Genomic DNA, 25,850 nt, shown 5'->3' with positions numbered 1-25,850 from the left:
AACCATGGATGTGATCCAACCTTTGAATCACAAAAATTACTTCCGCTTCGAGGATATCGATGATATAACTCGTGGCAGAGTTACTCATCCCGTTTCTTTCGGTATGTTTTATCTATAATTTCTTTAATATGTATATATTAATGTCCGTGGAATTATGAACTTGCGATGGTTGCTGAGATTCATTTAGTGGTCGTTTGGTCAGTTGAGGACGTTACTTTTAAGTGTATCATTTGCAAAAGTACAAAATAAACGTTACATCCCCATTTTATTTTCCCCCCCTTAGATGTTTGTGGGTGCATCGTAAATGTGGACGTCATAAGAAGACGTTACGATGGCAGGTGTATTGAAGTTGTCTTCACTCTCCTGAATGGCAGGTTAAGTACCTATTATGCTATAGACATAGTAATATACATATATATATTGGAACTTCATAGGTTTAAATTTGAAAGCAACTGTGCGTTAATGCAGGAATGAAAGTGTCAAATGTCGTCTCACAGACTTCTATGCCCATCAATTCCTCTCTGATTGGGAATCAAAGGGATGTCATGTTCTCCACAAATCCGAGCCAGTGTTTTGTGTCTTCCGGTTCTTTAAGGTTGGGAGTTATGAAGGTACGTCAGATGAAAATGATATTATGATAGAAGCAAGTACATGTAATTTGTCTAGCAACTCAATTACGTAATTGTGTGTAGGCGTACCATGTCTTGTACACACCGAAGCGTCTTCTAAATTCTTCATTCGAGCAGATTTCGAAGGACTTGGCCATCACAAGGAGATGTAAATTGATATTATATTAATAATTGGTATGAAAGCGTATGTGTTCTTATCTGTTCAGACTCTCACATGTACATTTAATTTTTTAAACTTATAGAAGTGAGTTTGCTGCACAACACTACATTAACAATGTGATGGGACACGATGGGACAACAATTGAAACAATTGCCCAGGAAGCAGAAAGCTCCGGAACCCATACAGAATCTGCACGGACGTTCGTCAGACTGTCCGCGGAATGAGGAATGAAAAACAAACGAGAAATAGAAATCAAATGTTGTTTTCTATTTCAAATATTGGTTTAATTTCGTGAGAATATGTACAATGGTTTTATTATTAAAACGTACTCTATCCTATTTATTTAATATTCGAATAATTGTTGAAATTGAGATAGAAAATAATAGGGAGAGTTTTGAATATTAAAATTGTTATTATTAGTAGCTATTTCACAAAAATATTAGTAAATGTTTATTTCTTTTTGGACATTAAATAAAGTAAAAGAAATGACGGAATGCTTGTACTATCTCCTAATAATAAGACGAATGTTTGTATTGTCTTATCAGAAAGATAATTTATTCCCCACACCATAGTTGATGTACGTTGGAAGTCATAATATATTGTGATAGTCGTCTACGTACAGAAGCTTAAATAATCATACAATCAATACTAGTGAATAGCAACCCTCTGGATTGATCTACTTGAGAGGAAGTGATGATAATTACGTAACTGGATACACATCAAATAAACATAATGATGAGAAAACTATCATATCTAAAGCAACAATAAATACGACTCTCTTCGAAGTTGTCACATCAGAGAACCTACAAATGTCATAGTCTAGGCTTAGGGTTAGCTGATGGTTGAGTTACAGCCGATATTTAACGAATACGAATATAATGAATTTGAAATCCGATAACACGAAAGTGACACGTGGTTCGCACTACTTATATGTTTTAGTAATTATAATCGAGTAGGCGTGCATGAGAGCTCATAAACCTAAAATGGGTTCCTTCGTAATTAAGTAGTTAACAAAAGGGTAATTTAAAACGACGTCATAAAGAAAGTAGTATAAATTTCCAGGATTTTCGCCAAACTCCCCAACCACCTCTCACATCGTAGGTTATATTAGTGGGCAGGCGGCAGTTTCCGTCTATTTGGTTCTGCACATATTGCTATTAGTTTACTGAACTCCCATAAAATGGCGTCTGCTAGCCGTAAGAAGATTGATCTGCCAGACGAGATGTTGATAAAAATAGCCAAGCATCTCGTAATTGATGGGTTCTGGCGCCTTGGCCCATTATTAAAGGCTGGTCGGCGAGGAGTGGATGCGGTGCTTGCCCTAGAAGTTCTGAAGGTTGCCAGCATCTACCACATCTGTGAACATCCTTCTTCATTCCAAACGACAAGGAATCCAAATGGTGAACACCAGGAAGAAGGGATTCACAGGCGTATTTTCGAAAAATGCTTGAAAGCAGGGAACAGCATAGCAATCTACAACGAGGGCCTACGGATCGTTGCCGAGGAGCGAGACATTCAGGGCGGTATCGCACTACTAAAAAACAACGTCCCCGAAGATGCCGAGTCCACTCTTGCATGTGGAATTTTCTCTATGTTATATGGGGACGAGCAGATGGCGGTTCGTTTTCTTCACCAATTTGATGCACATCACTATCCACTCCAATCAGAGGGAGTTCGGCTTATCGGGGAAGATCTGTTCCAACGGTTGAGTATGTTTAAGACGGCGCGTAAAAACACGTACAAAGATTCTTTTGTATATCCATCCAGTTCGTTGATCCCTTTCCCGGACTGTGCCATGAGTAGTTGTTTGAGATGGGGCAGGTTATCGACCGACACACGTTATTATGACATCATCTGTGTAAATTGCGGAGTGTGGTGGGTGGCCAAATCTATTTGTGAAATCCTCTAGGTGTATCGTCGGTTCCCTTCTGTGTTGCGTTTCATCTCCCCACGTATGTTTCATTAGATAATTAAATTACTATGTAATGAAGATGTTAATTAACGTGGATGACAATCGTTGTCGTTTTGGGCGTTTTGCTCGTTTTAATCCAAAAATGTCTAGTAGATGTCGTATTGCTCCTTATATTCCTAAATAAATATCAACAGTGTAGTGAAGACGACGTGTACTTAGTTTCACCGGGCAAACACACCAACAAATATCAACACTGCCGCCCAAACATATTTTTACCATTAACAAACATAAGAAAAAAAAAAAAGTACAGCTTTACAAGGCCTCAAACTCGTGACACTGAAGGACACTCATGGCCAATCCTATCACTGTACCACCGCACCGTTTTTGATATTGAATCCCCTATAATCGGTAATACAATCTGTAGCATAAAGCCCTTGGTATATCGGCACTGTATCAAGCTTACGACGCCGTTCGCAACTATTGGAAAACGACACAACTTGGAAAACTTCATGTTGTTTTTCAATACAAAAAACGACACAATACAGAAAGTTCTATAAAAGGCCAACCGAATATAATAGATATATTATAAGATTCAGGGAAATTAGGGTTCATTGAACTGATTTGGGGGAAACAGAGAGAGCCGCTGCCGTAGATGTTGGATTAGATTTTGAGAGTTGGATATTCGGATAATAGTTTAAAGTTCCTCTTTTCTTTATTTTCACTCCTTCAATTACGTTATCAGTTTCGTTCTTAATGTTTGCTTTGCCAAACACGAGTCCAGTCGAGTATGACGATGCGGAGTATGGGATCCCGGCTGTTTGTTACTGTGGTGAAACGCCAAACCTACAACCTTCTTTTACAAGGACAAACCCAGGGAGGCTTCACTACACTTGTAGAAATAGAGAGGTAAGTGATTTACAGTTTCGCCGAGGTTGATTAAAGATCAGATTTATTTGCATAATTTAACTTTCGTGTAAAAAAATATTTTTAAATTAATGCAGGATGGGGACTATCACATTTTTAAATGGTGGGATGAAGCTATGATGGAGGAACTGAAAACAGTGAAGGAAGATATTCTAAAGTTAACTAGTTTGAATTTGCGTGAAGCGTTTCAGGCACAAAAAGAGGACATTGCTAACTCTTAAATATGCACAAGGAAAATCAGATGGAGTTGGAAAGAATGAAGACGTTGATTGCGTACAAGAGTGATGGATTAATTATGAAATTAAAACTGACCAATGTGTTTGTTGCGACTTTGTTTATAGTAGCAACAATGACCTATTTCTTAATGTAGTTTTGTCGTTTTATTAGAGTAGTATTTTGGGTTGTGGGTTAATTGTTTGAAATCAAGTTATAAACGTTATATTTGGTTTAGTGACATATTTTGTCGTCTAAAAAAAAGACTGTTTGGAACCTTGTCGTGTTAATATTATCGACCAAACCCTTCCAATTAAACATAAACATTTGTACACGTTTGTACACATACGTCTAACATTAAGGGTCGGCAGTATTAGGAAGATGCTTACCAAATTAAAATAAATATATATAATTAACCATGCGTATTACACACAAACATTTTACATCAAAATATTCCTATCCACGTTAGATAGATTGTTTGGATGTAGGTAATAAAGATAATATAAAGAGTTCAGCAACGTGGTTTAGAAGTTTATAATGTAAGCAACATTGACAAATGGAAACATAGGCTACGAATCGTCTACACTCCGCTCGCGCTGGTCGAAGTATTCCAACCGGAGTTTGAAATCTCTAACCTCAGGGAAGGGTGGTTCAAATATCACTTTAGAAACACCCGGTTGACTAACCACTTCCATCCCTCCTGCGGTGTGGAAAAATAAGGAAAAAGGGTAACCAAAATTAGTATTATGAAGTAATCTTATATTGAAAAGGTGATTGAATTATTTTAAATATGTTTGCCTAATCCATACCTCCATCCTTAAACTTGGGCCTCCAGAATCGCAAGACTACAACTGGTTTGCCTCCGCATAGCCAAAAATTGCGGGCGAAATCATCGACCATTTCATCATAAGCCACACATTGCAAGTGATGACCCCTACCCAAAGAGACACCTTACGTTAATAGGACGGTATATCTTTAAAGTGTGTGAAAGCTAATAATCGCCAAAACGACTCACTCGAGATTCGTCAATGAAAACCGTTTCAACCGGGTCCTCTCGGCAAAACGTGGAGCAGTTGGATCGTCCACCAATATTCTTTGTTCGACGTGAGTTACTTGCCCCATCGTATCTATGGTTTCATTTCATTAGAATTATGGTATTGGATTTGATATTAAAAAACGTAACAACACAATGCAACGTTACCTAAGCAGCAGTTCTGGGTCCAAGGAGGCCATCGTTCATAAATTTGGTCGAAGGGGACGTAGTCGATGTAGTGATTGGTCGACAAGCAACGAATGTTGTCCACAACCGTCCTAGCAGTGAATATGATCCGGTAGTTGGAAGCCACGACCTTCACAGCGGATGTGTCGTCAGTGACGACGAAATTAGAGAAGGTTTTCCACAAACCCTCCTCAATCCCCGCAGAGAACTGGGGCAACACGTCCTCGGTGATTGTTGCCTGCATCTTATCGCCCTAAGAATACGAAAAAAGTTCAACCATGATCTACATGAATCATTTAATATTAAGTGCATATAATATGATGATGAGACGAGTCACTTACAAACACATCCGAAACAACCATTTCGAAGGTGACGATGTTCGCTTCTCTCTTTCTCCACTTGCGGATGATCTTAACAGAAACCTTCAAATCAGAACGCCACGTCTGGAGATCGGATAGCCTGTCGAAATGCACCATGACTTTGTTGCACTTATGTTTACTTAGAGATGTGATATTTTGGTTTTTGAGAGACGAATACATACTTCACCGGGTGTGTATTTGTCTTCTTATATAATCCGCGAAGAAACACAAACGGATGTATCATATTGTGGTTTTTCAAACGTCGTGACTGCAATCGAGACAGATACATAGCATTTAGATAATTAACACGTGTAACAGCCGGTTAAGCGAAGACGATACATCGCATGCACCACTTAATTATGACCCTATAGTCGACGTTATATATAGTCGGAAAATATATTGGTTCATTTAACAAACCAATTCAATGTAAAACTTTATAAAACATCAAGGAATAGATCTCATCTGGTATAAACTGACAGATAAAGGCTGATATATAGTGCAAATGAACCAATAACGTTGAAAAACAGTATATTATGAATAAAAATAATTAAAGACAAGCTCAGCCATTGCACTGTGTATAAATAAAAAATTATTTTTAAATAGTTTAGTAGTAGAGGCAAAATCTTCTTTCTTGCTAATAGACGGAAAACTGACGCCTCAGCTGCGACGGCGGAATCTTCTGTCCGATAGGGTTGTTTTACCTCCCAATTTCTTGAATCAAGGTGTTTAGATCTGGGATAAGTACTACAAAACGACCCTCCCTACAAGTCGGCGATGGAACATTTAAGGAAGAAGAGATTACAGAGGTCGGGTGAAATCAGAAAAAGGCGAGTAGTTTCGATCCCTCTATCATCACCGGGGTTGAATCAGAAGGTAAGTGTGTGTCTTGACTTCCTACTTTAAATTGGAAGAGGGATTGTTCCCCCAAATTCTATATTACGTTGGAAGAGTATATAGCAAATACAATTAAGTATTGATTTGAGTAGCCCAGAATGTGAAATCAATGAATAGTTTTGTATTTGCGGCGGGCAGAGGCTAAATAACCCTAATCGTCAACAGAAGTGAACTTTGGTAGACATTGGTATTAGGGTTAATTGGTTTAGTGTACGTACATATTAATATGGTATTAGGGTTACTTCGTGGTGATAGGATGGATCCCGAGGCTGTAGAGATTGTTCCTCAATTGAGCTTGGATCTACCGAGGAGGTTATTTGCTCTTGACCGTTACCCTCTCAAAACCAAGATAAATGCGTATTCAAAACCGGAATATCTTTCTACAATATCGAGGGTGCTGAGTGGAACAAAGGAAATGGAAAACTTGTTAGAGTCTCCATTTGGGCAGCTTTTTCGTATCCCTGCTAACAAGATCTCGTTCTCCGGTAAACTTGTTCATGGATTTGTTTGCCGTCAATTGGTGACCAAAAAGCGGCATGAGATGTGGATTGTGTTTGGTGGCAATCCAATCAAGTTTGGTTTACAGGAATTTGCAGAGTTGACAGGGCTCGAATGTGGGAATTATCCTAAAAAGAGAGATGTGGAAAGAGCTACAAAAACGGATAAAGGATGTAAGACTGTTTGGGAGGTTCTATTCGGGGAAAACATGGAACCAACGATCTCCGAGTTGGTAAAAAGGTTGGAGACTGAGGAAATGGAATCGTGGCAGAAACTAGCTTTAGCGCTGATTATAATAGTTGATGGAGTTCTAACATGCGCCACGCAACCAGTAAAACCAGATCCGAAGACAGTGGAGATGACCAAGAATATTGATTTTTTTTTAAAATATCCATGGGGAAGGTTGTCATTTGAACGGACGCTGGAGACTATAACAGGATTTAAATGTCCAGCAGACGTAGACAGCTTAGTAAAAACTTTCAAGCAACAATCAGTTGCTGTTCATGGATTTCCTCTAGCACTCCAGCTGCTGGCTTTCCAATCTGTCCCTGCAATTGCAAGATTAGTACCATCTGACGTTCAAGATCAGGCGTTTAATCAAAGATCGATCCACAATCTGGCTAAACTGCGGCCAATCAAGATAGCAGACATCTTCGCATGCGAGGCTGCTAAAGAGGTATGTACTTATCCCTTGTCTATCAGATATAATACGTTAACAACCTGAATCTATAAGTTCCGTAAAATGTATATATTTTTGTAATCATATTATAGGTGGTTATTAGACGGATGGTTGGTAGTGGGGATCATTGTGATAGTCGAGAATTGGCGTGGCGTGACGAAGAGGAAGACCATCAAGTTGACAACATTGAAAATCTTATTAAAGCAGGCCACAAATGGGATGAGGCAATATGGATGGGAGGTGATGATAGGTGTCCAAAACAGACACGTCCCGAAGAGAAAGGTATTAAAAACATTTATACATTACAAAGGGATACACTATAAAGTTAATTTTTTAAAAAATTAATGGTTAATTAGTGATATAGTTACAGTTGACTGTCGGAAGAGGAAAAGTGCAGACACCGCAACAATTGACAATAAGAAAGAGAAGAGCACGAGAACTGATGCGCGACCGGGGGGTACGCACGTTGTTCATGAACGTTTGGACGATGACCAATTTGAAAGGTTTAAGGCGGAACTATACCGGTTCTACAGGAAACAAGAAGCTCTGATGAAGGAAAATCAGGCAAACATGGAGATTTTCGTACGTACAGAGATCCGCAAGGAGATAAGAGCTGCACTATTAGAGGTTAAAAGAAACGAACATGGGGAACCTTCTGACGCTTCGCATACAGTTTCAGAGAAGAAGTATTCAAAAAAAAAAAGAGGGAAAACTATAAAGTTTAGAAGAATGAGTTCAGTAATGGTTATGAAAAAAAAGGGAGAGAAGGTCAGAAACAGGGGATGCGCTGCCACTGCTAAGGTTGATATGACAAATAGCTTAAGGGTAGTAATTTTCTCACTACTTACATATATTAATTTATGTTGCTATCGTGGTGTGCACAGGGTGATCGGAATAATGATGGTTCGAAGGATGCCATAGATGGTCAACACACTGTAAGTGGTGACTCTTTAGTTGGAGGCCAGGTAATGGACAACAAGATCCTCTTTAGAATACGACTCAATCAACGTAATGGGGGTGTTTATGCTTATGCACCTATCATATACGCTTTATATATTTGACCGTAGGATACAACCCGTACTCATATTAATGAGTGGGTCACCGATAATAACGACTGTGGCCTGAACGAACCATCCCCGGACAATGGAGTTAATGAATGTCGCCACGATTGTGACGCGGGGGACATTGCTGTCAAGTTATCACCAACTAAAATCGTATCCGATGTAAGTATTTGACACGGAATGGAGATTACAACACTAAATTCGTAATAAAGCATTGTCCACCTTTAATTGAACAGATATTGCTGCAGCTGAATACTAAAATGGAACCTGATCTGCATTGTAACAAAATGGTAGGTCAGGAAGTAACCATAAAAGGGATAACCATCTGTGGGTTTCATATATATTCGGTAATTTGTTTATCTCCTCTAATCTACACGTGTGCAAAATTTTGCTTCTAGCAACGGACCTACTACGAACACGCGTCTTAAAAGTTTCATTATTTTGAATAGGAGGATGGGAAAGAACTGCATCAAGAAGGCGGGAAACTTGAGTTCGAGTGGTTTAACAGTAACGGAGGGGACAGAAGACGTCAGGAAGGCGAGTCAGATGAGGGTTGTAACAAAACCGAAATACCTGTAGAAAATGAAACTGCAGTTGACGGTGAACAAGAGGCAAGTGTCTAACTTTGGTGATTTTGAGTATTTGTGACATTTGTGTACGTAAGTATGAATCTATGTACGTACACCTTATTAGGCCGAAGTCCAAGCACTACAAATTGAAAGCGATGGCATGGAGGGCTGTAACAAAACTGATGGACATGTACAAATAGAAACAACAGTTAACCTCCAATTGTGCAAACTTATTTTTTTATTTCGAATATTTGCCATATTTATAGTGTCTACTAAGATGGTCCAGTGTACGTCACAACTAATGTATGTACGTGCATCTTATTAGGCCGGAGACCAAGCAATACCCAACGAAAGCGATGTCGAAGAGGGCTGTAAAGAGACTAGAGGTCAACCAGATCAAAGTCCCGGGGAGGAATGTATTCCCGGTGAGTCAGACAATTTAGTGCCGCAGACGGTTATTATTGTGGATGAAACAGGACGGGCTGAGATATTGATAATGGAGATACATGCGAGTCAACCATCCGAAGCCATAGTGATTAAAGCAGGGTCGGTTTCATACGACCCTATGGAAGATGTTGCCAAATTCACCGAGTTGATAAAACAAGATAATGTGTAAGTGTAGTATATATTACTCCGATGACATATTGATATCCTCAATCATTGATATAGGGTATCCATAATTAAAAAATTGCACAGGGTACACACCTTTTTCGGATTCCGCAAGGCAGATATCCTATTCTTCTCTACTCTTATATCGTCTCAAAAATGGGTCCATAGTCAGGTACATATTTTAAACTTTAACTACACGATTTTGGTGTGTTCATGGTTTCTTGTTGGATTTAAATCCCACAACGGGTTTGCATTTAACTGCATCTGCAGCACATGGAGATGATTGCCCTAACGCTGTGGCACAAAAACGGAGAAGAAATGATAAAACAAGGACCATAATTTTGGACGACGTTCTGTTTTACGAGTTGACAAGAAGGTTCCAAGCATTCAACAGGAGCACAGCGAAACGGAATTTCAGATGGGATGAAGTACTCATTGACATTGTCAATGGGGAAAGGATGCACCACGAACCAAGGTTGAAGTGGGTTACAGATGTCGACGTTATATATGCTCCAATGAACTGGAAATCTAAGCATTGGGTAGGAGTGGGCATAAATCTTATAACGAGACATGTTTCCATTTACGATCCTTTGATGACCTCCACCAGAGAAACCCTTGTAATGTCCCGGATCAAGCCGGTTTGTGAGATGATACCGTACCTACTTCAGAGGGTTATCGATGTCAACTACCCTCTCGATCCATTTACCGATGAAAGGGTTAGCCTAGTAGGACAAAACTTGAGGACGGGAGATTGTGGACCTTTTACTATGAAGTTTTTAGAACTGTTGAGCATGGGTAAACCGATCACTGATTGCTTGAAGATCTACGACAACAATATTGACAATTTCCGAAAGAAGTTCGCGATGGACGTCTACGAAGCTGGTATTGGTCCAATAAATTAAGTAGCGAATAAACATTCTTCCTGGTTGTACTTATTACTTTCACGCAGGTGGTCCATATGATCCGTAACAGTCTCTTAGGATGATTATGGTTCGCTGACTTTGAATACAATTTAATTGCCTCGCTCATCATATCATAGGATTGCCAGTAGGGACAAGTTAGTGTGCTCATAATGGATAGAAACTAAGCACCAACCATCCACCTAAAAATAAAGTCTATAACGGTAGAAAAACGTACGTCTGTACACAGACCATAATAAGGCTGTTCCTTAGTTGATGGTACGTACATATATGAATATACGTACGTCTGTACACTGACCATAATAAGGCCGTTACTTAGTTGATGGTACGTACACATCTGATAAAGGCCTAACATATACTAATACTGGTTAGAAAGACGTCATAATGATACATATCTACACCCTCCAATATACAAAAAACACTACACCTGAAGAGGGTTTACAAACAACCGATAGGAGCTATTTGAGTGACCAGACCTCGGAAAATCTAAGAACGACATCCTCAAATCCCACATGTTACCAAAATAATGACCAAACACGCATCTTCTATTAGCAACACGCGTAAAATCAATCTTCAATTTTGCAAAATCATACTGCTCCGGTAATGTACATGGAACCTCTTCAACTTTTTGATCCCGAGTTGAACTCAGCTTCTGGATAATCTACTGTCTCCAACGTAGCATCTAGTTGGAGAAAGCAGTCTCGGTCTGGGACCTCATCAAACACGTCTGCAGCAAGTTTCATCCTAATAGAAGGCATGGCCGCATCACATAGGCCTGTGTAATTTACTCCAAGAGCTATACACTCTAAGCACTTCAACGTGTACACACCACAGTCACCTTGTTGATAGTTCTGTGGGAGTGTTTTCACCCGGTAGTAACTAAATGCCGCCACCCCGATATGCTCATCTTTGTACCTCCGGTTATATGCTTGTATCAAGCGTGGAATCATTTTTGCGAACGGCTTGCACTTCTTTTGTAGACTCTCGTCGGTTCTACCGCTGTTTATGCTATCGTAAACTCTTAGCCTCCGCTGGACTAAGTCAGCTTCGATGGCTACCCAATGGTTGTTATCGAGGTTGTATGGGAAGAGCAGGGTGTCTACATCGTCAACCCACACTTTGTTTGTCATTCCGTATTTTGGCAGCCTTCCCACGTACGTCTCAAAACAACCTTCTCCAAAAACCCATTGATTAGAGGCTTCCATTTTAGGGAATTCGAGTGCCCACATACTAACAAACAAAGGATCGAGAAAAGCAATACGATCTGTTTTATATGGGGATGGCGTTTGCGTCCCCCTAATACGGAACATATGCATACATGTAACCATGTGCTGCAACACGAGTGACATCTATCAGGCATTAGTATACCATAGTTAACTGCGTCAAATGTTATGCTACGAAGCTTACCGCATCCCATAACCAGCCGAATGTTGTAGTTGGCCACAATTGTTTAGGGGTCAGGAGGCGAAAATAAAATTCGGCATTTCCAGTGGAAGGTACTTTAGCCCTGAATACCAAAATTAACAAATCAGTTATAGATCGTAGTCCTCAAATCCGAATATAGACACTAATTATATAAAACTCTAAATGAAGACTTACAAATCATCAGTTAGGAAGGACATCAGCTTTGCAATTTTCTCAGGACTTGCCTCACTAAAAGGATCGTACACTGCGGGAGATAGGACTACAATGTTGCTTTCACGTCGGGTCATTAATGCAGCTCGCATTGATTCGTCATTAGGGTTGGTGCCCACTGGATCTACTAATAGAAGATCAAGCTCTCTTGATGGAGGAAACACCTTTTGTAACAAATATGCAAAATACATGGCTTTCTCCTTATCTTTCACTGTATGAGACGATGCACGACTCCTGGTCTCATTGGTTAAATCCACAACAGATTCGCACTTTCGATCCGACGAGCGAGGGTTACCACCACTTACCGGATGGATAACATTAATAGGAACGGGTTGAGCACCTGCTCCATCAACTTTGTGATTATACTTTGCTCTTTTATCGCCTTCCTCTGTCTCCCAACTTTGTACTCTTTTGACACGCTGTACACTGTCTACCATCTGCTTTGGAATTCGCTCTACACTGTCCTCTGGTTCGATTTTAATACTCCCAGACCACATTACCTTATCCTTAATGGCTAACGGATTCCTAACACAACTAGCAACTTTATAACCATCCTTGTCCGAATGCTTTATCTGATATAGCCATGACTTGAAACAAAAGACATGTATTTGACGTTATTTACAAGACATTTGAAATATAATATGACGCTGTTAAAATAGAGACAAAGTATACAAATTGCTAAATTGTGTGTACGAAAAAAATCATATATCAAAATAATTACAAAATTAATTATACAACTTCACAAAACTGAAATTGATATTGTTTCCTCGAATATATAAATACAATGACTTCATACTGAACAATAGATATATAATAACAATTTTATCAATACGGTACGCAGATCATACCTCCTCTATTTTTTGTTCGTCATTTCTTAATGTAAGAGGTCCTTGCGTATGCGCTCCTCCATCCGTTGTGTTGATAACAACTTTCTTCAATAGTTGAACGTCACTCTCAAAGTTACCCATCCTACTCTCCATACCTTGAAGTTTGAACACAACTTCCGCTATTGCTCTAGAAAACGATATCTGAATATTATCCATTTTCGCCCCTAGTGTTTCAACCATAGTAAATAACCTTCCACTACCATCTTCACCCTGCACACCTGAATGCTTATCTCCAGACGCCTTCTCTGCTGAACATTTGTCCCCAACACTTTCTTTCTGCTCCTTCGCATTATTGGGGACATTACGGATGCTGGTTGGGGCTGTTTCAAGGAAATCATCGTCACTTACCCCTGCAACATGTTGCCTCCTCTCCCTCTTCTTCGTATGTTCCCCCTTCCTTTTTTTTACACAATCCCATTCTCTTTCATCCACTTTGCCATTGATCACGTCTAACAGCAGATTATCCATTGATCACGTCTAACAGCAGATTAAAAATAGTTTTAATTTTATTACTTTTCTATAAAATTGTTTGGAGTGTCTCATATTAAAATAATTTTATAGACAAATATGAGACACTCCAAACAATTTTATAGAAAGTAATAAAATTAAAACTATTTTTAAGAACCTATAAATCTTTTGTTAAAGAAATAAGGGAAATTACCTAGAATATTGCATAAAAGTAGGTTTATTACTAGACTAACACATTGAGATTTCTGTGTTACTAGAATAACACATAAAAGTTTGCAAATTACTTCTATATCTGAGTTGTGTGTTTTATTACGATTTATGCCATTCTCTTTTAAAACGAAGATCGTAAAAGGGGAAAATAAAAAGATCAAAAACCTAAGTCGATCTCTTGAATCTTTGTGTTGTTTGTCTTACGATTGTTGGGTTGAGATCAGCTATTTTTAGATAGCTTGCGGCGTGAAAAGAATCTGTGTGGAGGACGTTTGGCTGGAGGACCACTGACGGCGAGTTGACGGCGAGGTGGTTTGAAGTAGAGGAGGAGGGAAATAAAGCGATTTGCTCAGAGGTAAATTTCTATATCGTGGTTTAGTCTCTATTGCTTACTGTTTTCTTATACCCGAGTATTACATAGTAGGCCTTGTGTATTGTATGTTAGTTTTCTGTATGTTGTTGAGCTCTGTTTTTCGGAAGATATTTGTGTGACTTCATGTTGCTTCGTTGCTAATCTAAGCAACAAATGTTTTGTGATATTGAATTAATAACTAAACTAAAGCTTCTGTCGTAGATATGGGGTCAAGCAAGAGGTATCCAAGTAGGTTGTATGGGGTTGGTAATTTTCCACTGCCAATGAGAAGCATGCACCACGATTGTAGTTTGTCCAATCTTGGTGGTTTGAAAGGCTTTGTTGGTGATGAGGTGTATGACAAAATAAGAAAGAATTCGCAGCTGGGAGTTCTATTGGATCTAGCCGAATCAGACTACCTGTTTTGTGGGAAGACCATCCATTATCTATTGTCCAATCAATTGGCAATAAACATTCCTTCGGAGGTATGGTTTTTGGTTGGAGGAAAGCCGTTGAGGTTCTCTCTATATGAATATGAAGAAATTAGTGGTTTGAATTGTGAGAAGATTGATGAAACAGAGTTTGAAGTCGATCATACACCTTTATGGGCGGCTTTAAAGGTGAAAGCTTTTAATGGACCCAACTGGGAGGAGCTAGTTGAGGGTTTGAGAAGCTGCCGTGGGTGGTCTGATGAAATGAAGACGCAGATAGCTCGGTTGTATCTTGTTCATGTTGGAGTGCTTGGTTTATCAAGGAACAGTCGGATTCCTCTGGAATACGCTAAACGGGCGTTGAATGAAGAAGCATTTGAGAGTTTTCAATGGGGTAGGGTTGGATTCAAGAGTTTAGTTGATTCCATCAAAGTCCTTGGGTTACCTAACAATGCTTATACCCTCCATGGATGTGTCCATGTATTGCTGATATGGGCATTTGAGAGCGTGAAGGTGCTGGGGGCTAGCTACAGGAATGTAAGAGAAGGTGCAGATTTGCCTCTGTTAAGGTGGAGAGGAGGGATGCCAAGGAAGGATATCGAAGCCTTCATATCCGGGAGCAAACTCCTTAATAATGGGGAGGTATGCCTTCAATTTACGTATACATTATTTGTCTGCATTTTTTCTTTGTGATAGATTATTAAAAGTTATGGTATCTGAAATGCAGCTTCAGGTGAAGCATTTAGTACCTAAACCTTTAGAGTTTATATATCCAGATTGGCCAGGACAGTATTGTGTGTATGGTGTAGGAGAAGGTTTGAAGAAGAAACTGGATAATCTGCTGTTAGACGTGATCAATGGCAAAGTGGATGAAAGAGTGGATGAAAGAGAATGGGATTGTGTAAAAAAAAGGAAGGGGGAACATACGAAGAAGAGGGAGAGGAGGCAACATGTTGCAGGGGTAAGTGACGATGATTTCCTTGAAACAGCCCCAACCAGCATCCGTAATGTCCCCAATAATGCGAAGGAGCAGAAAGAAAGTGTTGGGGACAAATGTTCAGCAGAGAAGGCGTCTGGAGATAAGCATTCAGGTGTGCAGGGTGAAGATGGTAGTGGAAGGTTATTTACTATGGTTGAAACACTAGGGGCGAAAATGGATAATATTCAGATATCGTTTTCTAGAGCAATAGCGGAAGTTGTGTTCAAACTTCAAGGTATGGAGAGTAGGATGGGTAACTTTGAGAGTGACGTTCAACTATTGAAGAAAGTTGTTATCAACACAACGGATGGAGGAGCGCATACGCAAGGACCTCTTACATTAAGAAATGACGAACAAAAAATAGAGGAGGTATGATCTGCGTACCGTATTGATAAAATTGTTATTATATATCTATTGTTCAGTATGAAGTCATTGTATTTATATATTCGAGGAAACAATATCAATTTCAGTTTTGTGAAGTTGTATAATTAATTTTGTAATTATTTTGATATATGATTTTTTTCGTACACACAATTTAGCAATTTGTATACTTTGTCTCTATTTTAACAGCGTCATATTATATTTCAAATGTCTTGTAAATAACGTCAAATACATGTCTTTTGTTTCAAGTCATGGCTATATCAGATAAAGCATTCGGACAAGGATGGTTATAAAGTTGCTAGTTGTGTTAGGAATCCGTTAGCCATTAAGGATAAGGTAATGTGGTCTGGGAGTATTAAAATCGAACCAGAGGACAGTGTAGAGCGAATTCCAAAGCAGATGGTAGACAGTGTACAGCGTGTCAAAAGAGTACAGAGTTGGGAGACAGAGGAAGGCGATAAAAGAGCAAAGTATAATGACAAAGTTGATGGAGCAGGTGCTCAACCCGTTCCTATTAATGTTATCCATCCGGTAAGTGGTGGTAACCCTCGCTCGTCGGATCGAAAGTGCGAATCTGTTGTGGATTTAACCAATGAGACCAGGAGTCGTGCATCGTCTCATACAGTGAAAGATAAGGAGAAAGCCATGTATTTTGCATATTTGTTACAAAAGGTGTTTCCTCCATCAAGAGAGCTTGATCTTCTATTAGTAGATCCAGTGGGCACCAACCCTAATGACGAATCAATGCGAGCTGCATTAATGACCCGACGTGAAAGCAACATTGTAGTCCTATCTCCCGCAGTGTACGATCCTTTTAGTGAGGCAAGTCCTGAGAAAATTGCAAAGCTGATGTCCTTCCTAACTGATGATTTGTAAGTCTTCATTTAGAGTTTTATATAATTAGTGTCTATATTCGGATTTGAGGACTACGATCTATAACTGATTTGTTAATTTTGGTATTCAGGGCTAAAGTACCTTCCACTGGAAATGCCGAATTTTATTTTCGCCTCCTGACCCCTAAACAATTGTGGCCAACTACAACATTCGGCTGGTTATGGGATGCGGTAAGCTTCGTAGCATAACATTTGACGCAGTTAACTATGGTATACTAATGCCTGATAGATGTCACTCGTGTTGCAGCACATGGTTACATGTATGCATATGTTCCGTATTAGGGGGACGCAAACACCATCCCCATATAAAACAGATCGTATTGCTTTTCTCGATCCTTTGTTTGTTAGTATGTAGGCACTCGAATTCCCTAAAATGGAAGCCTCTAATCAATGGGTTTTTGGAGAAGGTTGTTTTGAGACGTACGTGGGAAGGCTGCCAAAATACGGAATGACAAACAAAGTGTGGGTTGACGATGTAGACACCCTGCTCTTCCCATACAACCTCGATAACAACCATTGGGTAGCCATCGAAGCTGACTTAGTCCAGCGGAGGCTAAGAGTTTACGATAGCATAAACAGCGGTAGAACCGACGAGAGTCTACAAAAGAAGTGCAAGCCGTTCGCAAAAATGATTCCACGCTTGATACAAGCATATAACCGGAGGTACAAAGATGAGCATATCGGGGCGGCGGCATTTAGTTACTACCGGGTGAAAACACTCCCACAGAACTATCAACAAGGTGACTGTGGTGTGTACACGTTGAAGTGCTTAGAGTGTATAGCTCTTGGAGTAAATTACACAGGCCTATGTGATGCGGCCATGCCTTCTATTAGGATGAAACTTGCTGCAGACGTGTTTGATGAGGTCCCAGACCGAGACTGCTTTCTCCAACTAGATGCTACGTTGGAGACAGTAGATTATCCAGAAGCTGAGTTCAACTCGGGATCAAAAAGTTGAAGAGGTTCCATGTACATTACCGGAGCAGTATGATTTTGCAAAATTGAAGATTGATTTTACGCGTGTTGCTAATAGAAGATGCGTGTTTGGTCATTATTTTGGTAACATGTGGGATTTGAGGATGTCGTTCTTAGATTTTCCGAGGTCTGGTCACTCAAATAGCTCCTATCGGTTGTTTGTAAACCCTCTTCAGGTGTAGTGTTTTTTGTATATTGGAGGGTGTAGATATGTATCATTATGACGTCTTTCTAACCAGTATTAGTATATGTTAGGCCTTTATCAGATGTGTACGTACCATCAACTAAGTAACGGCCTTATTATGGTCAGTGTACAGACGTACGTATATTCATATATGTACGTACCATCAACTAAGGAACAGCCTTATTATGGTCTGTGTACAGACGTACGTTTTTCTACCGTTATAGACTTTATTTTTAGGTGGATGGTTGGTGCTTAGTTTCTATCCATTATGAGCACACTAACTTGTCCCTACTGGCAATCCTATGATATGATGAGCGAGGCAATTAAATTGTATTCAAAGTCAGCGAACCATAATCATCCTAAGAGACTGTTACGGATCATATGGACCACCTGCGTGAAAGTAATAAGTACAACCAGGAAGAATGTTTATTCGCTACTTAATTTATTGGACCAATACCAGCTTCGTAGACGTCCATCGCGAACTTCTTTCGGAAATTGTCAATATTGTTGTCGTAGATCTTCAAGCAATCAGTGATCGGTTTACCCATGCTCAACAGTTCTAAAAACTTCATAGTAAAAGGTCCACAATCTCCCGTCCTCAAGTTTTGTCCTACTAGGCTAACCCTTTCATCGGTAAATGGATCGAGAGGGTAGTTGACATCGATAACCCTCTGAAGTAGGTACGGTATCATCTCACAAACCGGCTTGATCCGGGACATTACAAGGGTTTCTCTGGTGGAGGTCATCAAAGGATCGTAAATGGAAACATGTCTCGTTATAAGATTTATGCCCACTCCTACCCAATGCTTAGATTTCCAGTTCATTGGAGCATATATAACGTCGACATCTGTAACCCACTTCAACCTTGGTTCGTGGTGCATCCTTTCCCCATTGACAATGTCAATGAGTACTTCATCCCATCTGAAATTCCGTTTCGCTGTGCTCCTGTTGAATGCTTGGAACCTTCTTGTCAACTCGTAAAACAGAACGTCGTCCAAAATTATGGTCCTTGTTTTATCATTTCTTCTCCGTTTTTGTGCCACAGCGTTAGGGCAATCATCTCCATGTGCTGCAGATGCAGTTAAATGCAAACCCGTTGTGGGATTTAAATCCAACAAGAAACCATGAACACACCAAAATCGTGTAGTTAAAGTTTAAAATATGTACCTGACTATGGACCCATTTTTGAGACGATATAAGAGTAGAGAAGAATAGGATATCTGCCTTGCGGAATCCGAAAAAGGTGTGTACCCTGTGCAATTTTTTAATTATGGATACCCTATATCAATGATTGAGGATATCAATATGTCATCGGAGTAATATATACTACACTTACACATTATCTTGTTTTATCAACTCGGTGAATTTGGCAACATCTTCCATAGGGTCGTATGAAACCGACCCTGCTTTAATCACTATGGCTTCGGATGGTTGACTCGCATGTATCTCCATTATCAATATCTCAGCCCGTCCTGTTTCATCCACAATAATAACCGTCTGCGGCACTAAATTGTCTGACTCACCGGGAATACATTCCTCCCCGGGACTTTGATCTGGTTGACCTCTAGTCTCTTTACAGCCCTCTTCGACATCGCTTTCGTTGGGTATTGCTTGGTCTCCGGCCTAATAAGATGCACGTACATACATTAGTTGTGACGTACACTGGACCATCTTAGTAGACACTATAAATATGGCAAATATTCGAAATAAAAAAATAAGTTTGCACAATTGGAGGTTAACTGTTGTTTCTATTTGTACATGTCCATCAGTTTTGTTACAGCCCTCCATGCCATCGCTTTCAATTTGTAGTGCTTGGACTTCGGCCTAATAAGGTGTACGTACATAGATTCATACTTACGTACACAAATGTCACAAATACTCAAAATCACCAAAGTTAGACACTTGCCTCTTGTTCACCGTCAACTGCAGTTTCATTTTCTACAGGTATTTCGGTTTTGTTACAACCCTCATCTGACTCGCCTTCCTGACGTCTTCTGTCCCCTCCGTTACTGTTAAACCACTCGAACTCAAGTTTCCCGCCTTCTTGATGCAGTTCTTTCCCATCCTCCTATTCAAAATAATGAAACTTTTAAGACGCGTGTTCGTAGTAGGTCCGTTGCTAGAAGCAAAATTTTGCACACGTGTAGATTAGAGGAGATAAACAAATTACCGAATATATATGAAACCCACAGATGGTTATCCCTTTTATGGTTACTTCCTGACCTACCATTTTGTTACAATGCAGATCAGGTTCCATTTTAGTATTCAGCTGCAGCAATATCTGTTCAATTAAAGGTGGACAATGCTTTATTACGAATTTAGTGTTGTAATCTCCATTCCGTGATAACTCGACAGCAATGTCCCCCACGTCACAATCTTAGCGACATTCATTAACTCCATTGTCCGGGGATGGTTCGTTCAGGCCACAGTCGTTATTATCGGTGACCCACTCATTAATATGAGTACTGAACTATTTGTCATATCAACCTTAGCAGTGGCAGCGCATCCCCTGTTTCTGACCTTCTCTCCCTCTTTTTTTTTTTGAATACTTCTTCTCTGAAACTGTATGCGAAGCGTCAGAAGGTTCCTCATGTTCGTTTCTTTTAACCTCTAATAGTGCAGCTCTAATCTCCTTGCGGATCTCTGTACGTACGAAAATCTCCATGTTTGCCTGATTTTCCTTCATCAGAGCTTCTTGTTTCCTGTAGAACCGGTATAGTTCCGCCTTAAACCTTTCAAATTGGTCATCGTCCAAACGTTCATGAACAACGTGCGTACCCCCCGGTCGCGCATCAGTTCTCGTGCTCTTCTCTTTCTTATTGTCAATTGTTGCGGTGTCTGCACTTTTCCTCTTCCGACAGTCAACTGTAACTATATCACTAATTAACCATTAATTTTTAAAAAATTAACTTTATAGTGTATCCCTTTGTAATGTATAAATGTTTTTAATACCTTTCTCTTCGGGACGTGTCTGTTTTGGACACCTATCATCACCTCCCATCCATATTGCCTCATCCCATTTGTGGCCTGCTTTAATAAGATTTTCAATGTTGTCAACTTGATGGTCTTCCTCTTCGTCACGCCACGCCAATTCTCGACTATCACAATGATCCCCACTACCAACCATCCGTCTAATAACCACCTATAATATGATTACAAAAATATATACATTTTACGGAACTTATAGATTCAGGTTGTTAACGTATTATATCTGATAGACAAGGGATAAGTACATACCTCTTTAGCAGCCTCGCATGCGAAGATGTCTGCTGTCTTGATTGGCCGCAGTTTAGCCAGATTGTGGATCAATCTTTGATTAAACGCCTGATCTTGAACGTCAGATGGTACTAATCTTGCAATTGCAGGGACAGATTGGAAAGCCAGCAGCTGGAGTGCTAGAGGAAATCCATGAACAGCAACTGATTGTTGCTTGAAAGTTTTTACTAAGCTGTCTACGTCTGCTGGACATTTAAATCCTGTTATAGTCTCCAGCGTCCGTTCAAATGACAACCTTCCCCATGGATATTTTAAAAAAAAATCAATATTCTTGGTCATCTCCACTGTCTTCGGATCTGGTTTTACTGGTTGCGTGGCGCATGTTAGAACTCCATCAACTATTATAATCAGCGCTAAAGCTAGTTTCTGCCACGATTCCATTTCCTCAGTCTCCAACCTTTTTACCAACTCGGAGATCGTTGGTTCCATGTTTTCCCCGAATAGAACCTCCCAAACAGTCTTACATCCTTTATCCGTTTTTGTAGCTCTTTCCACATCTCTCTTTTTAGGATAATTCCCACATTCGAGCCCTGTCAACTCTGCAAATTCCTGTAAACCAAACTTGATTGGATTGCCACCAAACACAATCCACATCTCATGCCGCTTTTTGGTCACCAATTGACGGCAAACAAATCCATGAACAAGTTTACCGGAGAACGAGATCTTGTTAGCAGGGATACGAAAAAGCTGCCCAAATGGAGACTCTAACAAGTTTTCCATTTCCTTTGTTCCACTCAGCACCCTCGATATTGTAGAAAGATATTCCGGTTTTGAATACGCATTTATCTTGGTTTTGAGAGGGTAACGGTCAAGAGCAAATAACCTCCTCGGTAGATCCAAGCTCAATTGAGGAACGATCTCTACAGCCTCGGGATCCATCCTATCACCACGAAGTAACCCTAATACCATATTAATATGTACGTACACTAAACCAATTAACCCTAATACCAATGTCTACCAAAGTTCACTTCTGTTGACGATTAGGGTTATTTAGCCTCTGCCCGCCGCAAATACAAAACTATTCATTGATTTCACATCCTGGGCTACTCAAATCGATACTTAATTGTATTTGCTATATACTCTTCCAACGTAATATAGAATTTGGGGGAACAATCCCTCTTCCAATTTAAAGTAGGAAGTCAAGACAAACACTTACCTTCTGATTCAACACCGGTGATGATAGAGGGATCGAAACTACTCGCCTTTTTCTGATTTCACCCGACCTCTGTAATCTCTTCTTCCTTAAATGTTCCGTCGCCGACTTGTAGGGAGTGTCGTTTTGTAGTACTTATCCCAGATCTAAACACCTTGATTCAAGAAATTGGGAGGTAAAACAACCCTATCGGACAGAAGATTCCGCCGTCGCAGCTGAGGCGTCAGTTTTCCGTCTATTAGCAAGAAAGAAGATTTTGCCTCTACTACTAAACTATTTAAAAATAATTTTTTATTTATACACAGTGCAATGGCTGAGCTTGTCTTTAATTATTTTTATTCATAATATACTGTTTTTCAACGTTATTGGTTCATTTGCACTATATATCAGCCTTTATCTGTCAGTTTATACCAGATGAGATCTATTCCTTGATGTTTTATAAAGTTTTACATTGAATTGGTTTGTTAAATGAACCAATATATTTTCCGGCTATATATAACGTCGACTATAGGGTCATAATTAAGTGGTGCATGCGATGTATCGTCTTCGCTTAACCGGCTGTTACACGTGTTAATTATCTAAATGCTATGTATCTGTCTGGATTGCAGTCACGACGTTTGAAAAACCACAATATGATACATCCGTTTGTGTTTCTTCGCGGATTATATAAGAAGACAAATACACACCCGTTGAAGTATGTATTCGTCTCTCAAAAACCAAAATATCACATCACTAAGTAAACATAAGTGCAACAAAGTCATGGTGCATTTCGACAGGCTATCTGATCTCCAGACGTAGCGTTCTGATTGGAAGGTTTCTGTTAAGATCATCCGCAAGTGGAGAAAGAGAGAAGCGAACATCGTCACCTTCGAAATGGTTGTTTCGGATGTGTTCGTAAGTGACTCGTCTCATCATCATATTATATGCACTTAATATTAAATGATTCATGTAGATCATGGTTGAACTTTTTTCGTATTCTTAGGGCGATAAGATGCAGGCAACAATCACCGAGGACCTGTTGCCCCAGTTCTCTGCGGGGATTGAGGAGGGTTTGTGGAAAACCTTCTCTAATTTCGTCGTCACTGACGACACATCCGCTGTGAAGGTCGTAGCTTCCAACTACCGGATCATATTCACTGCTAGGACGGTTGTGGACAACATTCGTTGCTTGTCGACCAATCACTACATCGACTACGTCCCCTTCGACCAAATTTATGAACGATGGCCTCCTTGGACCCAGAACTGCTGCTTAGGTAACGTTGCATTGTGTTGTTACGTTTTTTAATATCAAATCCAATACCATAATTCTAATGAAATGAAACCATAGATACGATGGGGCAAGTAACTCACGTCGAACAAAGAATATTGGTGGACGATCCAACTGCTCCACGTTTTGCCGAGAGGACCCGGTTGAAACGGTTTTCATTGACGAATCTCGAGTGAGTCGTTTTGGCGATTATTAGCTTTCACACACTTTAAAGATATACCGTCCTATTAACGTAAGGTGTCTCTTTGGGTAGGGGTCATCACTTGCAATGTGTGGCTTATGATGAAATGGTCGATGATTTCACCCGCAATTTTTGGCTATGCGGAGGCAAACCAGTTGTAGTCTTGCGATTCTGGAGGCCCAAGTTTAAGGATGGAGGTACGGATTAGGCAAACGTATTTAAAATAATTCAATCACCTTTTCAATATAAGATTACTTCATAATACTAATTTTGGTTACCCTTTTTCCTTATTTTTCCACACCGCAGGAGGGATGGAAGTGGTTAGTCAACCGGGTGTTTCTAAAGTGATATTTGAACCACCCTTCCCTGAGGTTAGAGATTTCAAACTCCGGTTGGAATACTTCGACCAGCGCGAGCGGAGTGAAGACGATTCGTAGCCTATGTTTCCATTTGTCAATGTTGCTTACATTATAAACTTCTAAACCACGTTGCTGAACTCTTTATATTATCTTTATTACCTACATCCAAACAATCTATCTAACGTGGATAGGAATATTTTGATGTAAAATGTTTGTGTGTAATACGCATGGTTAATTATATATATTTATTTTAATTTGGTAAGCATCTTCCTAATACTGCCGACCCTTAATGTTAGACGTATGTGTACAAACGTGTACAAATGTTTATGTTTAATTGGAAGGGTTTGGTCGATAATATTAACACGACAAGGTTCCAAACAGTCTTTTTTTTAGACGACAAAATATGTCACTAAACCAAATATAACGTTTATAACTTGATTTCAAACAATTAACCCACAACCCAAAATACTACTCTAATAAAACGACAAAACTACATTAAGAAATAGGTCATTGTTGCTACTATAAACAAAGTCGCAACAAACACATTGGTCAGTTTTAATTTCATAATTAATCCATCACTCTTGTACGCAATCAACGTCTTCATCCTTTCCAACTCCATCTGATTTTCCTTGTGCATATTTAAGATGTTAGCAATGTCCTCTTTTTGTGCCTGAAGCGCTTCACGCAAATTCAAACTAGTTAACTTTAGAATATCTTCCTTCACTGTTTTCAGTTCCTCCATCATAGCTTCATCCCACCATTTAAAAATGTGATAGTCCCCATCCTGCATTAATTTAAAAATATTTTTTTACACGAAAGTTAAATTATGCAAATAAATCTGATCTTTAATCAACCTCGGCGAAACTGTAAATCACTTACCTCTCTATTTCTACAAGTGTAGTGAAGCCTCCCTGGGTTTGTCCTTGTAAAAGAAGGTTGTAGGTTTGGCGTTTCACCACAGTAACAAACAGCCGGGATCCCATACTCCGCATCGTCATACTTGACTGGACTCGTGTTTGGCAAAGCAAACATTAAGAACGAAACTGATAACGTAATTGACGGAGTGAAAATAAAGAAAAGAGGAACTTTAAACTATTATCCGAATATCCAACTCTCAAAATCTAATCCAACATCTACGGCAGCGGCTCTCTCTGTTTCCCCCAAATCAGTTCAATGAACCCTAATTTCCCTGAATCTTATAATATATCTATTATATTCGGTTGGCCTTTTATAGAACTTTCTGTATTGTGTCGTTTTTTGTATTGAAAAACAACATGAAGTTTTCCAAGTTGTGTCGTTTTCCAATAGTTGCGAACGGCGTCGTAAGCTTGATACAGTGCCGATATACCAAGGGCTTTATGCTACAGATTGTATTACCGATTATAGGGGATTCAATATCAAAAACGGTGCGGTGGTACAGTGATAGGATTGGCCATGAGTGTCCTTCAGTGTCACGAGTTCGAGGCCTTGTAAAGCTGTACTTTTTTTTTCTCTTATGTTTGTTAATGGTAAAAATATGTTTGGGCGGCAGTGTTGATATTTGTTGGTGTGTTTGCCCGGTGAAACTAAGTAC

General features: G+C 39.6%; 5 protein-coding genes and 1 long non-coding RNA gene across 6 annotated transcripts; 4 read left to right on the top strand and 2 right to left on the bottom strand.

Annotated features, from left to right (window-relative positions):
• Nucleotides 1-455: 455 nt before the first annotated feature.
• On the top strand, nucleotides 456-915 carry LOC147931081 (uncharacterized). The gene is made up of 3 exons (XR_015574425.1): nucleotides 456-611; nucleotides 693-777; nucleotides 872-915. It is a non-coding gene; the product is annotated as an uncharacterized LOC147931081 (long non-coding RNA).
• A 3,492-nt stretch (nucleotides 916-4,407) lies between these two features.
• Nucleotides 4,408-5,533, bottom strand: LOC147931080 (uncharacterized). The gene is made up of 5 exons (XM_087477174.1): nucleotides 5,399-5,533; nucleotides 5,040-5,310; nucleotides 4,854-4,965; nucleotides 4,648-4,772; nucleotides 4,408-4,538 (listed from the first exon to the last, which is right to left on the bottom strand). The coding sequence occupies exons 1-5, from the start codon at nucleotides 5,531-5,533 to the stop codon at nucleotides 4,408-4,410; spliced, it is 774 nt and encodes a 257-aa protein (XP_087333300.1).
• A 1,003-nt stretch (nucleotides 5,534-6,536) lies between these two features.
• LOC147931079 (uncharacterized) lies at nucleotides 6,537-7,532 on the top strand. The gene has a single exon (XM_087477173.1). It carries the CDS (start codon nucleotides 6,537-6,539, stop codon nucleotides 7,530-7,532), a length of 996 nt encoding a protein of 331 aa, XP_087333299.1.
• Nucleotides 7,533-14,422: 6,890 nt separating this feature from the next.
• Nucleotides 14,423-17,840, top strand: LOC147931078 (uncharacterized). Its single transcript, XM_087477172.1, has 7 exons — nucleotides 14,423-14,683; nucleotides 14,765-15,271; nucleotides 15,357-15,528; nucleotides 15,619-15,977; nucleotides 16,254-16,861; nucleotides 16,954-17,053; nucleotides 17,238-17,840. The coding sequence occupies exons 1-7, from the start codon at nucleotides 14,423-14,425 to the stop codon at nucleotides 17,838-17,840; spliced, it is 2,610 nt and encodes an 869-aa protein (XP_087333298.1).
• A 3,390-nt stretch (nucleotides 17,841-21,230) lies between these two features.
• LOC147931077 (uncharacterized) lies at nucleotides 21,231-22,226 on the bottom strand. Its single transcript, XM_087477171.1, has one exon. It carries the CDS (start codon nucleotides 22,224-22,226, stop codon nucleotides 21,231-21,233), a length of 996 nt encoding a protein of 331 aa, XP_087333297.1.
• Nucleotides 22,227-23,343: 1,117 nt separating this feature from the next.
• LOC147931076 (uncharacterized) lies at nucleotides 23,344-24,355 on the top strand. Its single transcript, XM_087477170.1, has 5 exons — nucleotides 23,344-23,364; nucleotides 23,453-23,723; nucleotides 23,798-23,909; nucleotides 23,991-24,115; nucleotides 24,225-24,355. The coding sequence occupies exons 1-5, from the start codon at nucleotides 23,344-23,346 to the stop codon at nucleotides 24,353-24,355; spliced, it is 660 nt and encodes a 219-aa protein (XP_087333296.1).
• The last annotated feature ends 1,495 nt before the right edge of the window (nucleotides 24,356-25,850 follow it).

This window comes from Camelina sativa, chromosome 12, assembly GCF_030686135.1.
Source record: "Camelina sativa cultivar CO46 ecotype springtype chromosome 12, ASM3068613v1".
Classification (NCBI taxonomy): domain Eukaryota; kingdom Viridiplantae; phylum Streptophyta; class Magnoliopsida; order Brassicales; family Brassicaceae; genus Camelina; species Camelina sativa.
Note: the sequence above shows the minus strand (reverse complement) of the source record. Positions and strands in the feature narration are given on the sequence as shown.

Coding starts and splice junctions, on each gene's coding strand:
- LOC147931080 (XM_087477174.1), bottom strand. CDS start 5,533: ATGGTGCATTTCGACAGGCTATCCGATCTCCAGACGTGGCGTTCTGAT. Junction 5,311..5,398: donor TGGTTGTTTCGGATGTGTTT/GTAAGTGACTCG, acceptor TCGTATTCTTAG/GGCGATAAGATGCAGGCAAC. Junction 4,539..4,647: donor GCCCAAGTTTAAGGATGGAG/GTATGGATTAGG, acceptor TCCACACCGCAG/GAGGGATGGAAGTGGTTAGT.
- LOC147931079 (XM_087477173.1), top strand. CDS start 6,537: ATGGTATTAGGGTTACTTCGTGGTGATAGGATGGATCCCGAGGCTGTA.
- LOC147931076 (XM_087477170.1), top strand. CDS start 23,344: ATGGTTGTTTCGGATGTGTTC. Junction 23,724..23,797: donor GACCCAGAACTGCTGCTTAG/GTAACGTTGCAT, acceptor ATGAAACCATAG/ATACGATGGGGCAAGTAACT. Junction 24,116..24,224: donor GCCCAAGTTTAAGGATGGAG/GTACGGATTAGG, acceptor TCCACACCGCAG/GAGGGATGGAAGTGGTTAGT.
- LOC147931078 (XM_087477172.1), top strand. CDS start 14,423: ATGGGGTCAAGCAAGAGGTATCCAAGTAGGTTGTATGGGGTTGGTAAT. Junction 15,978..16,253: donor ACGAACAAAAAATAGAGGAG/GTATGATCTGCG, acceptor TGGCTATATCAG/ATAAAGCATTCGGACAAGGA. Junction 17,054..17,237: donor TCGGCTGGTTATGGGATGCG/GTAAGCTTCGTA, acceptor GTTAGTATGTAG/GCACTCGAATTCCCTAAAAT.
- LOC147931077 (XM_087477171.1), bottom strand. CDS start 22,226: ATGGTATTAGGGTTACTTCGTGGTGATAGGATGGATCCCGAGGCTGTA.